This window comes from Crocodylus porosus, unplaced genomic scaffold, assembly GCF_001723895.1.
Source record: "Crocodylus porosus isolate Cpor-Errol unplaced genomic scaffold, CroPor_comp1, whole genome shotgun sequence".
NCBI lineage: Eukaryota > Metazoa > Chordata > Crocodylia > Crocodylidae > Crocodylus > Crocodylus porosus.
In genome coordinates this window covers 9,426,959-9,442,943 of record NW_017728951.1, presented here as the reverse complement: position 1 = coordinate 9,442,943, position 15,985 = coordinate 9,426,959, and the positions used below count along the sequence as shown (strand labels likewise).

The window sequence follows — 15,985 nt, the reverse complement described above, 5'->3', positions numbered from 1 at the left end:
ACCCTGCCTTACCCCACAAACCCCACCCAAAGCTCTGCACTCCTGCCCTGCTGGGCTGAGGCTCCACGCTCCTGCCAACCCCAGCCCCATGCTCCTGCCCACCTGCAGCTCCCCTACCTGCTTCCTGGAGCGAGCACGACAACAGGGACACAACGAGGAGCCACCGGAGGCTGGGGAAGCAGAGCAGCCTCCCCAGTGGCTGCAGTAGTGGCTCAGAGCAGTACTTGTACAAGCAAAATGACTTTACTGTGAGCTTCCTTGATGGAGGCATGGAAAACTTAGTGCACCTAAAACAGACAGTTGTTGAATATGTATATGGATATGAGCATGGAAACAATATTTCTTTCCTGTGACACACAATATGTTGATTAATATTTGTATCTTTTTAAAGGGTTTTTTCCTGTTAATTGCAGCGCTAATGGATGCCCTGCAGGATCCTAATGCTCCAAGCCAGCTTTCAACCTAACACTCCATTAAGCCCCTGTCAAGCTGACTTGACGAGCAATCATTTAAAGCTCCTTTATATTGATTGACGCAATGCAGGGAGCAAGCACAGCTTTCACAGAAGCTGATACTTGAAACAAGGGGATTCCTGAAGAAGCCTATCCATGCTGAAAGCCACTGAAGGCAGTGTCTGTCAAGCGACAGCGAACTTGCTGACCCAAGGCTCACTGAATTCAAGAGTCTTTCAGTGGCCTTTGGGCATTAAAGCAGACCCATAGAGAATGAATGTTAAAACCCTGGTAGTGCTTATTTCCAGTGGAAGCAGTGACCAGCTCTGCACAGAAGTGGGAATTAGGATTTTGCTGTCATATTCGTGAGGATATGCTTGACCCTTCTAATTATTTTAGATTTTCCCTGCATAAGGCCATTTAGTCTTTTTGACCTAAAAGCTGGTGAAGTTAGATGGATTGATCATAGCAGCAAATTCTCCATTGCTGGGCTATATTATCAAGTATATCAATGTTTTATTGATATAGGTTTGGCAATTGCTGGAAGATGACTCTCTCTTTTACTTAGATCTGCATTAATGAACCATTTGATGCAAAAGTAACTATGGAATTGTTTGAGCTACAACCAAGAAGCTCATTTTAATGAGGGACTCATAGGCTAAAGCCACAGTTTTGCTATCCCTAACTTTGGGGCAGGAGTAGTTTAAGGCAAGGCTGTCTAACTAGCTGCCTACGGGCTGCAATCAGCCCATGAGGGGTTAACGTCCAGCCCCAGAGCTCTCCATGCAAAGGCAGCTGGGGTCTCTGGGGCATAGTGAGCTCACTGCCCATGTGACAGCACCCGCTGGGAGGCTCACACCGCTTGTGTGGCTGTGGTGGGAGAATCATCCACATGGTGGTGGCAGCAGAGGAAAGAAAGAAGAGGGTTCACTGGCAGGGGGGTGGGCACCTCCCCACATGGCAGGAGTAATAGGGATCCTGGTTTTCTCTGTTTAAAAATTGCAAATTCTCTAATTAAAAAAAAAAATCACATTTTCTTGATTTAAAACCCCAAAATCGGTGATTAAAATGAAACATCACTACATATATGTATCAATTGAACACAGCGTTTTATTGATATATTTTCAATTTTAAAGCAATTTGGAAGCCTACCAGTGCCTCAATCGCTATAATAAAATAAATGCTAAATACTTATAAATTTTGGTATTTGATTTGGGGTTTTTTATCATGGGAAATTGGAGCTCTCTCTTCCCCCTTCACTCACCAGGACACAGCTCCAGGCCCCTCACTCCCAAGCCACACCCCGCCACCCCTGCTGGTGCCTCTTATTCCCCACCCGCAGTCCCCCATCCCCTCCACAGCCCTGCAGGAGGGGCCCCCAGCTGCCAGGGCTATGGGGCCAGGCCTGCAGCCCACAGCATCCCCACCCCGCAGCAGCGCCTGAGCCCTGGCTTCCTGCGGTGGGAGGTGGTGGCTGCTGTGGCAGAGCAGAGCATGGGGCCAAGCTCCCCCCGCCGTGGGCATGGCCAGAGTGAAGCCTGTGGGAGGGAAGGGGGATTCAGGCTGCCTGCTGTGGGCTTGGGCTCCCCACCATGCTGCCCTCCCCTGGGGCCTCTGCAGTGCAGCCGGTGAGACCCAGCACAGCACGGCAGTGGGACTGGGCAGGATAGCTCCTTGCTACTGCGAGCCCCATGCTGCCCTGGCAAGGTGCCCCCTGCCTGCCTGGCAGCAGCAGGGGTGGAGGCACAGAGTTGTGCCCTTCTGTGCTGCTGGGTGGGCAGGGGGTGCCTCGCCAGGGTGGAGCTGGGCTTCCAGCGGTGGGAACATGCTTCCCTACCTCATCCTGCTCTGTCTTATTATGCCAGGTCTCACCCACTGGGCCATGGAAGCACCGTGGGGAGGGCAGCAGGGTGGGGAGCCCAAGCTTGCTGTCACCCCATGCACAGATCTGGAGAGCACAGCCCCCCCCCCACTCCCCTCGGAAGTGCACACAGTGGTGGGGAGCCAGCCCCCCTCCAGACGAGCCGCCCACAGCTCCATCCTGCTCCCCGCCTTGGCCCCAAGCTCCTTGCACCACCTGGCTAGGCAGCAGCCCCAGCCCAACTCCCTCCTTCCCTATGGGGGCCTCCACGCCCCCCCCCTCCGAATTACCTAGGGGAGCTGCTCTCCAGGCTGCCTGGCAGCCACGTGCATGTGTGAGCATACACATGCACATGGTGCCCCCTGCCTGACTGCCCTTCTTCCGCTCCCCCAGCCCCTCGCAGGCTGGACCTGCCTACCTGCAGAGAGCTTTTTTGCAAAAGTGGAAAATCTGCATGTTTCTCTGTTGAAATGGGAAATCCACGTTTTTCTCGGTTAAAGGGAAAATCTGCATTTTTTTCCCCCCCTTTGTTCCGTGGGAAACAGAAAACCCAGACTCCTGGTGATAGGACTTGCACAGTGGGAAGGGGAAGAGAGAGGGGACTTGAGCTGCCCCTGTGGAGCTGACGAGGTGGGGAGAAGGTTAGCTCTGGTTTCCACTGATTTAAACCTATGAAAGCCTGAGGGGAAAGACACTAGGCAATGGTTGCTGTGTGATGTACAGGCGGTGGTCTCATCACAGGGAACCCTCAGACAAACAGTACAGATGTGGTTGGGCAGGGGATAGGCAGTACATGAGAACTTAAAAAATATACTGGGCTGTGCAAACACAAGTCTTTCCCAGCAGTGGACCCTCTGTTGACAGCATTCCCCTTAGCGCTGGCCTCTACTGCAATTTGCATCAAAGTGCTTGCAATTTGATTCCTTTTGGATCAACCAATCTGAAGCGAGCCCCTGAAGTGCTGAGCATGGAAGAATCGTTTTTGGCAAACATCTAGTTGGTCTAATAAAAGTTATCACCCCTACCATGAATTCTGATGCCTTTTGCCTCTAGACCAATACAGCTACAACTACCTGAAGCACAGAAAACAAAATGTGTCCGTGGAGTGAACGTAGCACATCTGCATTAGAGCTCAGGAAACTAATTAAAAATAGCCAAGTCACTCCTTTCCTCCCATTCCCTGCAGACACGGTTCACAAAGTAAATGCCTGAGTCATCCAGTAAGAAAAGGATTTGAAAAACACTCTCATTTCCCGGGTTATTTGACCCCAGCAGTCTTTCCTGCCCAGAGCAGGGGAGCTGGACCCTGTGATCTCACAAGGTCCCTTCCAGCCCCAAACTTCTGTGAATCTTTGAAAAAATAGACGCGTGTTCATTGCACAGAATAATATTCCCCTGATGCACCACAAGGTGGTACTGCAACATAAGCCTTTTTGTCTAAAGCCAGGAGCCAGAAAACAGCACGGTGGCAATAGTTTCTCTCACCGGGCAGCACATTAACAATAAACATGCCTGTATTCAACTTGCACGCTCTTTCTAATGCAAGCAACTTTCTGCCCTGATTTTTCCCCCCTCTCCTTTTTATGTAAGTCTTAGGAAGAAACCAGATTAATTCTTGGCAGGAAAACATATGCAAAATTGTAGCAGCTTCATTGCTTATCTTCAGTTTATTAGGCTGAAGCATACAAACCTATGCACTGAAATCAACAGATAACAAAGTATCATTTTCTATGTCCGTCTCAGTAGGAGGCATTTTGCTGTTGAATGTTTTCATTGCTTGTCTTCCAGCTATCAAAGCTTCTTGGATTTAACACAGACAGTCTCACAGAAAACACGTTTCACATTCCCCTGCAGTGACACCGCCTTTGGACGTGACCCTTCCCTCGCTGACTTTGCAATCAGGATATCTATGGTTTCTCCTGATTACTGTAATTCTAGAGGGAAAAGTGGAAGCAGAAAGTCAAACGTACTCATTCCAACTTCTTGAGTTTCTGAAGAGTCTCTGCCACGCTTTGGCAATCATTGTAACACGTTACAGTGAACATACATACACATTTCAAATTAAAATATCATTGTGGGGTTTCTGGAATCCCCTTTTTTTTACTGAGTCCACTCCAGATCTGCCATGCCCAAAAGTTACCATCATCAAATTATTGGTTTACAGAGAAACTATATGAACATGGGAACTGAACCACCTTCTCACATATGAAGTCTTTGCAATATCTGGTGCAAAGCTGTTAGGTGGGGAGTGTTAGGAAGCTTGCTTTGCTGCTGCAATATGCCTATTTTCTGGCCAAAGACGACGACTTGATTTCCAGACGGTTAATGTGGCACTTTGTGGAATACTAGCAAAACCAAGTACCATTCTCTTATGGAGCAACAATTCAATATACTCCCTTCTCCCCCACCTCAATTTTGGCTATTAACAAATGATATCTGAACCTTATATGAATTATTTCCTCACTATGTCTTTTCTTGTACTTGTTGATGACAGAATGCATTTATCAAATTATGATGTCATGTTCTGGTGCTGCCTCAAGAGAAATGCAGCCTACTTCAAAAGATGGCTATTTCCATTTTCCAAATGACTGCAGTACCCAGGCAAATCAGTGATGATAGGGAAGAACATAAATAAGAAAAAGGGCCTAGCAGTTAATTGGGTCTTGATAAAGTATGTAGTTTGGAGCACAGCTCTTCTACTTAAATGCAGCCTTAGGACCCAATTCATGTGCAAATGTATGACGATAACCTTAAAACTTCCCGTCTCTCTTGAGAGTCCCACTGGGATATACGTCTGTGCTTTCACTCTCAAAATGTGCCCATTTAAACAGAGATCCATTGTCTATGTCAATTTAGCAGCACTTTCTTTCAGCACAAATTAAATCTGATCTCTCCAAACCTTCATAGATTATTTTTCTATCTTTCCATTTTTGGATCAATGCCTTCTTTTCTTTTTGTAATTAATTATCTGTCTAGCATCTTTCCCATATGTCGCTGTCCATGATCTGCTTGCCATCCAGTCTGTAGCTCTCCGGCTACGATCCCATCATTGTCCACACTTGGATTGTAAATCTCCAGCAAAAAGAGGGTGCTGCAGGATTTAGTGCTGGTAATTAGATAGGAAGCATGCTTCCCATCTGAAACTTACTACTGAGCAATGGCCCAGCATGGTGCTGGGGCAAATCAAACTTAAACAAAGGTTTGGATCACAAAGGGCTAGATTGTGATTTAAAACTACACATCCAGGCAAAGGAGAATCTCCCTGACAACCACTGAATTCAATGGGTCTACTTGTGAGAATTGGAGCTCCCTAGCATGAATTAGTCTTACACAATTTGGTCCAATGTGGTATGGTTATGTAGCCAGTCTTGATACTGAGCGCTAATGAAAAATTCATTAACATTTAGCATTGGTAAATCCATACCAGAAGGTCAGAGTTGGTGTTATTGACAACTGAATGGAAACCTGTGACAGGCTAGCTCAATACAATGATCTTCCACTGAGAACCCTTGGAAAAGCTTTTGATATTTTTCATTCCCTTTCCCTGTCTCTGCAGTGCTGAATCTAATATAGAATGGGACCAGCCAAATTAATCACTGTGAACAGCATCTGTTGAAGGTTTATAGCTTTTTTCCCCAATCGCACATTGTAGCTGAATCTATTCCAATGTCTGCAACCTTATTAGTAATTTCTAAGGATAAACTAAATAGTTCCCGTGAACAAATTTCAATTTATAAGTGTCTGAAAACTCTTCCATATTTGTGGTGTGTAATCAGTTAGCTAAGCTGGTTTGGTTTCTGTCCCCTAATTGGATGACTGATTCTTTTATAAACCAGAGTTTTCCACATTGTAAATAACCAATAATGCACTATTACCATGAATTCTCATATGAAAAATCACTTGTATGAACATTTATGAAATGTTCAGGACTTGTAAAAGTTCACAGTTCTGTCAATTTAGAGAACATTGGTGAACAGCAACTAATATCAGCCTGTACATGATATGTAGTGAATCAGTCCAACTACTTGTAAATATAATTGTCAATCTGCTTTTCAGAACTCAGCCAGCTGTATTAGGGACACAGCATAAAACAGAATGACAGCATACTGAATAAGGGCACAGAAAAGGCGGCCAGAATAGATTCTCTAAACTCTGGGGCATTGACATTAGTTGATACAATTTGGATCTGAAGAAACCATCTAGCCCTTGAAAATAAAGTACACAGAAGGAAGTGCTTGATGTTTATAATCCGGTATAGTTTATATATATAAAAAAAGGAAAAACAAAGTTACATTCTTAATAGCTTATGTTGAGTCAAATCCTGCCTTCGTTGTAACTGGAAGCTAAATTTAGCCCTTTGTATTTTAAATAAAATGCTAGAAATATTATATATACATATATATCAGCTGTTTATGTATGCAATTTAACCATCTAAATCAAAGTTTTAAAATAACGCAACATTTTCCCAAAACACTCGAAATGACTTTTTTTCTCAGTGCATCTGAACTGACTTTGGACTTCATGCATACAAACTGCCTGAACAGAGAGAAACAAAGAAAGTGTGCAACTTCATTAGTATCTATCTTACTAGTATGCAGGGCATTAAACCTGATGTGTGCTACTGTATGGCATTAATTTATTGACCAAGTTTTAAGATGGTTTCCAAGATGCACCATATTTCTTCATAACTAAATATTAAGTAATAATTCATGGAGCACCCAAGCCAAAGCCCACTGAAGTAAGCTTCTTATTGACATCAATGGAGTTTACATGAAGCCCCTTATTGTTTTGCTGGGAACATGTGTGATGATTCAAGTAAACAAAGAAAATGAGGAACTAAATGAAATGCATGAACTTGTGCTAAATACTGGGCATAACTTTATTTGATTGAACATTTTGAAGTTACTGATTCTTGCATGGAATATCAATTCTCTCTCATAACTGTAGTGTCTGAGAATAAAGCTAAATTGGAGGGATTAATTAGGCATGGAATCATAAATGTAATTATCTATTTAAAAGTCACATGGCTTTGCCTTTATATATCAAACAAGCTACTTAGGGAGCTTAACTGAATTCAATCCAGAATTGGTTTTATTTTGACAATATCCACCTATCAGTTAAGTTTCAGTGGCTAAAGGATATTTTGAATGAATGACTTATCTTGAAAGTGGGAATTTACGTGTAATTTTAGGAGACCAATGCCAATCGTATTGAACTGTCTTAGAGAAGATTACATTTCAAAATCCCAGCAGACAATGTAAGGGAACTCCTTCATACCAATGCTATTTCTGCTCTGCTGTTTTGTTAGGGGGAAAAGAAGATGCAGGAGATTGATAAGAAGATGATTTACATTCTCCCACAGAAAATATGATATAGCCAGGGTGAGACACAACTCTCATCTCATTAGATTTACTTCTCTTTGGAATGGGTAAAATGTAAATACCCGTGCACAAAAATAGAATTTAAAAAAATAAAACTCCTTTGAGCACTGTATTTTCTGCACTGAATTTACTTATTATGTCTTTTTCCATAAAAAAGCATCATCAAAAAGAACTTGAGCCAGTTTTGTATTAAAAGGCCTATAGAAATCTCTTAGAATAGCCTTTGTTGTCGGTAGCATGGGTCCCAGACTTCGATCTTCAGGCCGTCTAGTGTTTGATGCAGGACTCTTGGTAATCAGGGCTTCTTGTTTCTCACTTAAAGGCCCTATGGTAAAGAGAACATTATTACTCTAATACATATTTCCCGAAATGTTCATGTTGAAGGCAAATGACTAAGTAAACAGATTTGTCAAGAAAAGATTAATGGAATGGGTGCTAGCAGAAATTATGCTTCAGAATATTGGATAGGGGTTTACTTTAGTAAAATAAATTACACTTAGGAGAATTTGTTTTCTTTTCTTATCAATTAATCATCTTTACAATAAGCAATATGAATCATTCTGGGAGGAAGAGATTTGATTTGTGGAAACAAACTGTGACAGTAAAAATAACCATTGTTGTGCACTCTTAGAGCTAAGGACAGAAATTACACACAAACTCGTAGGTGATCAGAAACTGGTGCAAATCTGTAACACAACAGAACTTCAGTGCATGTAAACTACTTTCAAAATGGCCAAAACTGATTTAAGATAAACCAGGATGGATGCAGTATTAGACTTAACAGATTTGGGTCAAATTGCTTTATTGAACATCTGTCCCAAATCCCATCCAGATTCAAGTTAACTCACAGTTCCCCCGGCATCCCAAGATGCTTTGCACCTTCCCTAAAACCATCCCTCACAGGGTGGGCAGGCTAGCCTTGGCCCAAACTGTCTGCTCCAACTGTGCAGGGAGGTGTGCTCTGGTACCCCCAGGTTTTTGGTCTGGGCCACTGCAGGCATGTGACTGCATTTCTGGAATCAAAAGCAAATCTCCGTTTACTTGCTTATTGGTTCAATCTATGCAGTTTAGACTAACCTGCAAAGATTGAATTGATTCAGCCTTGGGTTTTTTGTACTGTTGACTGTCTGTACTTAGCCTTGGGTAAACCACTATTCCATTGTGTTCTCTTTGTTCAGTTGCCTGCTACTTGCAAGAGTGGCATTCAGGCAGGCATCCCTTGGGTATCAGTTTCATCATCTTTTTAAGAAACTCGGGGCCCTGGCACATGTTCAAATTGAAGATGGATAGAACTCAGCTATAAAGTTGTCATGCATTTTAAAGTACTAACTTTGTAACTACCTGGCTCTTTTTAGAGTTGGGTGGGTATTTTTATGGCATGATAACTGCTTTGCATGTGTGGCCAATCTAAATTTATTGTGCAACTTACCAGTTAACTGTGTAATATACTGAGTTTGTGACAGAGGCCTCTAAGACCAGGCCTGAACTTGGGGGTGTCCCATTGTTTCTCGTGCTGAGTAATTCTCCTCTTGAATCAGAAACTCTTTGTTTTGGGCACTGTACAGCCTCCCCCAAACCGATCTGACTGAGATCTGAGTCTCCTATTATGCCAGCTGGCACATGATAAGCCTCTATAAAGGAAACAGCTTTTCCTTTCAAATGGTACTTGTGAACTGCATGCCCAGCATATGGTCTTCCCATATGCACACCTTTTGTTTGGAGATGTAGTGTATACCTCTGTTGTATCAAACATGCCAGCACTAAGTTTAAAGGCCAAACATTTTACAGTGCAACTTGAATAGGCAGCACAGTTGCCAGATTCTTTATCTGTTCAGTCTTATAAATTAAGGTCCTCCTACCATCTAAACCAGTGTTTGGATCAACCAGAATATGTCATAGCCAAATTTCCATCCCCAAATCAACACTGGGCATCATTCAATCTGCCAATTTTGTTCTCAGGATTAGCAACAGCTGTCTTACTTAACGACAGTCAAAATGCTATTCCCCAAAAGACTAGAAACAGTGCCTTTTACAATGCTCAGATTTAGATTCTGGATTGCTTTGAGCTGGCAATGAAGCATACCATGGCAGCATTTAAACCAGGCTATTTAGGCAAGCTCAAGGCAAGCTCTTAGTCCTCTTGGTACAGTCCATGAGAAAACAAGATTCAAATGAGTTCAGTAGAAGCAGGATCAGGCTCCATATGGGAAAACATATCCCTGAAACTTCATACTTATGATTTTCTTTTTAAATCTAATTATTCATTTGTATATGATCTTCCCACACTCTCTTCTCAAATAAACCTGCCATTGAAAACAGCGATTTTTTTTTTTTCTGGGTCAGTGCTATAGGACTAGCATCACTGTCAGCAATATACTCAAATTTTATATGCTGTCTCCTTCAAAAAAAGCCATGCGATGCCTACCTAAATCCAGAAACTGGAAGACCATGTGCATAGTGTATTTGACATTGGATGCATGATCCTCTAAGCGGAGAACTAGAATCTGATCTTTGTCAAAGACAGTCAGCCAGTCCAACAGATATACAACATAAAGGCCAACCTGTAGCCTCACCTGAAAAACAAAAAAAATTAAATTAATTCATTTATGGTAACTTATGCTGGAATAAAATGAGCATCCACTCCTCCCTCTCCTTCTAGAGAAAATGCAAACTAAGGTTTGCCTTCCTATGAGGAAGACTTTTAAAATAAGATGTCTGCAAAAGAGGAAATCTTTATCATGCAAGACTTGGGCACTGAGTAGCCATATTGCAAGTGGCTCACTGAAGTCAAAGTCCAACCCTTCAGCAGTGCATCCCAATACTGGTAAAATGTATATCCAAATTTAGTCAGGACCCACTCCAATACTTTTAGGGCCAAATGCTATGAACTGCTGAGAATTCTGACACTCAAACGTTGAAACAAACTGGACCAGTCTCAGACTGAAAGCTAAACCCATAAATAAGTACACTCAGCTCAGTACATTCAGAATGCTTAGCAACACTGAGAATTACCAAGTAGTGCAGAGCCCTATGCCTCCAAGAAGATGCTGTGAGTTTTGAGACTCTATTGTAGCCAGAAGTAATTACCAGAAGTAATTAAAGGCACAGACTAATATGCACACCTTTTGTTTTGGAGATGCAGTGTATACCTCTGTTGTATCAAACTTGCATTTTATAACCTTTTATCTACAGCAGTATCAATGACAATACACCTCAATAAAAACTCATAATGTTATGATGTTTCTACTATCCTTTAATTGTTAAAGTTGTATGGAATGCATGACTTGCCATCAGGGATCTGTGTTTTCCATTTGCCATGGAAAAATGCAGATTTTCCCATTTTAAGAAAAAAATTGCTTTTCTCCTTTAAAGGAGAAAAATGTGGGAAACAGCAGGTTTTCCCTTGCAGGCTGGCAGAGTTTTAGCCTACAAGGGGCTGGGGGGAGTGGGAGGAGGGCAATCAGGCAGGGGATGCTATATGCATGTGTATATGCACACATGGACATGGCTGCCAGGTAGCATGGAAAGCAGCTCCCACAGCTCCCTGCAGGTAAGTCATTGGGGGGTGGGCAACAGAGGCCTCCATAGTGAAGAAGGGAGGAAGTCAGTCTGGCAGAGCTGGGGATGCTCCCCAACCAGAGTGGTGCATGGGGCTTGGGGCCCAAGGCTGCGGTGGGAATGAACAGCCACAGGGCCCAGGCAGGGGGCAGGATGGAGCCACAGGTAGCTTGTCCTGGGGGGTAGTGGCTGGCTCCCCACCACTGCATATACTCCAGGGTGGGGGGCATGTGCCCCCCAGATTTGTGCACGGGGTGGGGTCAGATATGGGTTGTCCACTGCGGGCTCAGGGCTCCCCGCTCTGCTGTCCTCCCCCTGGGGGTGTGGCAGCATGGAGTTGTGTCCCCCACTGCTGCTGGGGAGGGTGGGGAGTGAGGGGCATCAGTAGAGCCAGGGAGCTTTGGGTCAAGAGTGAGGGGCACCGACAGGGATGTGGGGGCTATGGCTTGGGAGTGAGAGGCAATGCCATGGGCAGGGCACCGGCACATCAGAGTTGCTCAGCGCCACAAAGCAGAGAGGGGAGGTGGGACAGCCACAGCTCGCCCATCTTGGTGAACAAAGGGGGCAGGGGGAGCTCTGATTTTCCGTGATAAGAAAACCCAAAATCAAATACCAACATTTATAGGTATTTAGAATTATTTTAATGACTGAAGTTTCCAAATTGCTTTAAAATTGTAAATATATAGGTGTCAGTTGAACACAATGTTTATTGATATGTATAGTGGCATTTCATTTTAATTGCAGAAAAACACGGATTTGGGGCGGTTTACTCAGACAACTTGTGGATTTTTTTTTTATCAGATAAGTTGTGATTTTTAAACAGAGAAAACCAGGTTCCCTGCTTATCATGGTACTTTTCAGCTTTTCAAGCCAATTGGTAGTCAGGAGACAGGAGGCAGAGCCCCACAACTGTACTTGAGTTAGTATTATACAGAGTACACCAGAAGTTGGTGCTGTACCTGGGTTAATAAGTGTGGCTTCTCAAGAGAGCTAATTATCTGATGCACAATGAGCGTCTGCAGGGGCAAATGTGGCTGTATCACTTTTGGTGCTGGGCAAGATCAGTATCTGAGCACAGTACTTCCTGGCACCGTGAAGACTCCCTGTATGCAAGCTAGTGCAGTCACAGTTAGCTCAGGATCTCTTTCCCTAGCACCATATTGTCATGCATGCACATCCAGTCTGTTAGCTTTTGTTCTGTACAGAATGATCACTGGGTACTGATTCAGTCCCACAAATGTCAAGAAGAAAACAGAAGTCACCAAGGTGTCACCAAGACGAGAGAGGAGTTGCATGCTACAGCCCTACCCCTATTAAGTGGTATTAAATATTACACACTGAACAGTGATGGGCAAAGTCTAAAACACCTAGGTTGTTAGTGGCACATCATTGAATCACTCAGAAGAATGGGTAAAGCATACTATACTGAGAGGCTGGCCTGAGTCTGATCTCTATATTTGCTCAGTTTTGCACAATAATTTGCCATGAGTGTTTCAGCAGCCAGTCTGGGGTTCTTAAGGATGAGCATTGCTTTTCAATCTTTTTCAGAGGCAAAAATGAAGAACAGGGCCTGAAAACCTGGCCACAACTACTTTTCCTAAAAGAAGCTTGATGCATCTTGGGGTCACATTTTAGCTGAGAACTGACAAGAGCAGACAACAACAGCATCTGTGCTCTCTTTGTTGACTTCAGTAATAGAGTTATGACAAATACAGCTCAAGGAAGTCATGCTTTGTACTGTTTCCATTGCAGAGGAGCAGTGTTTAAAACTGAGTTACAAAATAATCTACCCAGCAACATGAAGAATGTCATCTGGAAGAAAATATTTGTTCATTTTGTTCGTTCCTCCAGGTACAGTCACATCATAGTTGATATTAAGCTAAAATTCTAAAACAGGAACACACCTGCAGTATTTTGGTATCTATTCTTATGAGACAATAAGAACAGAAACTATAATCTATGCCAACTGATTTGCATTCTATTTAAAGTTAGGAAAACCAATTTTCAGAAGTCTCTCTAAAAATGCACTTTCTATATGCGCATTTTGAGCACTTTACTTTTCATGCATAAGTTTTTAATTTGCAAGGAACCTTTGACTTGCACATACAAACAGAGCAGCTGTCTGCACTGCATTGTCCTTGGGCGCGCAGATTTGGAAGATGAACTGCATTTGCTTTGGAACTTTAAATCAAAGCTTTTGCCATCAAAGTTCAGTTCTTACTCTTGGCTCAGAAGTTATATGAAGTACTTCTTGGTGTAACTAGTTCCCCACAGTGCATTAACAACTTGCATTATTTGTATTGATTATCTGTACTGCAGTAATGCCAAGATGTAAAAATATAATTCTGGCCTCAATGTTTTAGACATCTCAGTCAGTAAAATACTGTTCCTGTCTGAAATATCCTTTCAATATAATGGTCATAGCTGCCTCAGAAGTTGGGAACGATACAAGTTTTAGAGTGTCCCATGCAACAAAATCATAAGATGATAGGAAAGTAGGGCTGAAAGAGACCTCAGGAGATCTAGTCTACTGCCCTGCTGTAGACACGGTCATTCCTGATTGAACCATCCCAGACAGTGTCTCTCTACCCTGTTCTTGAAATTTTCCAAGGACAGAGATTTCACAACTTCTTCAGGTAACCTGTTCCAATGTTTAACCTGATGTACAGACACCATGCAACAATTTAGGGGAAGTAAGTGGACTGCCTCTATCTCTCAAAACCACCAGTTTTAATTTTTTTTTTAATTATTGGCCTCATATATAGCATTACTAGTACTACTAGAACTGGGTTAGATAAGAGCTTCTTTTTGATAAGCCCTATAGAGTCAAGTCACTAACTTGTTCTCCTCCTAAATGCAAATAACTATGATGTCATTGGGATAATGGAGACCTGGTGGGACTCCACCCATGACTGGACCATGGGTATAAACGGCTATACCCTGTACAGGAGGGTTCGAGTGGACAAATGGGGCAGGGGCATAGCTCTCTATGTCAAGGAAAGCTATGCATCTCTGCAAGCTGACATTGGCACCCATGGTGGATGACTTGAGACCCTCTGGGTTAAAATACGTGGGGAACATGGCGCAGGGGATACTATGGTGGGGGTCTACTACAGACCCCCTACCCAGAGTCAAGACCTCGACCAGGAGTTTACCAGGGAATTGGCTGAGGCCGCACAATCCCAGTGTATGGTTGTCATGGGAGACTTTAACTACCCAGACATCTCGTGGGAGAAGCACTCGGCCAAATCCGAGCGGTCGCAAAGCTTTCTCTCGTGTGGATGACCTCTATCTGATGCAGGAAGTCTACGGGCTAACAAGAGGTGTAGCGCTGCTCGACCTTGTACTGGCAACCAGGCATGACCTAATTGGCAACCTAACAATCGAAGGGAAGCTGGGTAACAGTGATCATGAAATGATCACCTTCACCATCTGCCATAAAGCTGGCAAGTCAGTCAGTTGTACAGAAGTCCTCAACTTCAGGAAAGCTGAATGACAAGCTAAGGAGGCTTTTCAGAGAGGTCCTAAAAGGCCCAATGGAGAAGGGAGTTCAGGATGAGTGGTTGCTCCTCAAGGGAGCAATCCTGGATGCACAAGCAAAGTCCATCCTGTCTTGGAGGAAAGGCAGCAAAAGGGTATAGCAGCTCCCTTGACTCTCCAGGGAACTGGTGGACCTCCTGAGTCTTAAAAGGAAGACCTACAAAGGATGGAGGACTAGAACCACCACCAAGGAGGAATACTCTGCTTTAGTCTGGACTTGCAGAGAGCAAATCAGGAAAGCCAAGGTTGTGATGGAACTCCAGCTACCTACAAATATCAAGGAAAATAAAACGTCCTTTTTTAGATATGTGGGGAGCCGGAGGAAAAACAAGGGCAACACTGGACCCCTGCTAAACCAGATGGGGCAACTGACAACTGATGCCCAGGAAAAAGCAAAATTGCTAAATGGGTATTTTGTGTCAGTTTTTCATCAGCCCCATGGGATGGCCCTGCCCACAAGGAGGCCCCGGCAAGGGAGATTCCTTGCCCTCCATCAAAGCTGACCTCATGAAGGAACACCTCAACAGGCTGGATACCTTCAAGTCAGCCAGGCCTGATGGGTTACACCCAAGGGTACTCAGGGAGCTGGCAAGCATCGTAGCTCAGCCCCTGGCACGGATCTTTGAGAGCTCTTGGTGCTCTGGTGAAGTGTCCGAAGATTGGAAGAGGGCCAATGTCGTGCCTATCTTCAAGAAAGGGAGGAAAGTAGATCCAGCAAACTACAGGCCCATCAGCCTGACCTCTATCCTGGGGAAGGTCTTGGAAAAGATTATGAAGGAGGTCATCCTTAACAGACGAGCTGAAGGCAATATCCTGAGGGATACCCAGCATGGGTTTGTTGCGGGTAGGACTTCCTTGACCAATCTCATTTTCTTTTATGACCAAGTGACTTATCACCTGGACAAGGGGGAAGAGATCGATGTCGTATACCTTGACTTCAAAAAAGCCTTCAATCTGATATCCCGTGATCACCTCTTGGCTAAACTGGCAAACTGTGGCCTTGATGTCACCACGATCTGCTGGCTGGAGAACTGGGTCCGCGGTAGGATCTAGAGGGGGGTGGTTGACAGGAGTCAATCATCTTGGTGTGCTGTGACCAGTGGGGTCCCACAAGGCTCTGTCCTAGGGCCTATACTCTTTAACATCTTCATCAATGATGTAGACACTGATGTCAGAAGCGGACTGGCCAAGTT

The 15,985-nt window shown here is 43.9% G+C and overlaps 1 protein-coding gene across 1 annotated transcript in view; it reads right to left on the bottom strand.

The window, feature by feature from the left end:
• Nucleotides 1-3,961: 3,961 nt before the first annotated feature.
• The window catches only part of CHST15 (carbohydrate sulfotransferase 15), a 78,626-nt gene continuing 66,602 nt past the window's right edge, over nt 3,962-15,985 (bottom strand). Inside the window, exons 7-8 of the mRNA XM_019556070.1 lie at nt 10,120-10,267; nt 3,962-8,019 (exon numbers count right to left, since the gene is read on the bottom strand). Of these exons, the coding sequence (XP_019411615.1) occupies nt 7,829-8,019; nt 10,120-10,267 (339 nt within the window). The 3' untranslated portion in view covers nt 3,962-7,828. The remainder of the gene's footprint in view (nt 8,020-10,119; nt 10,268-15,985) is intronic.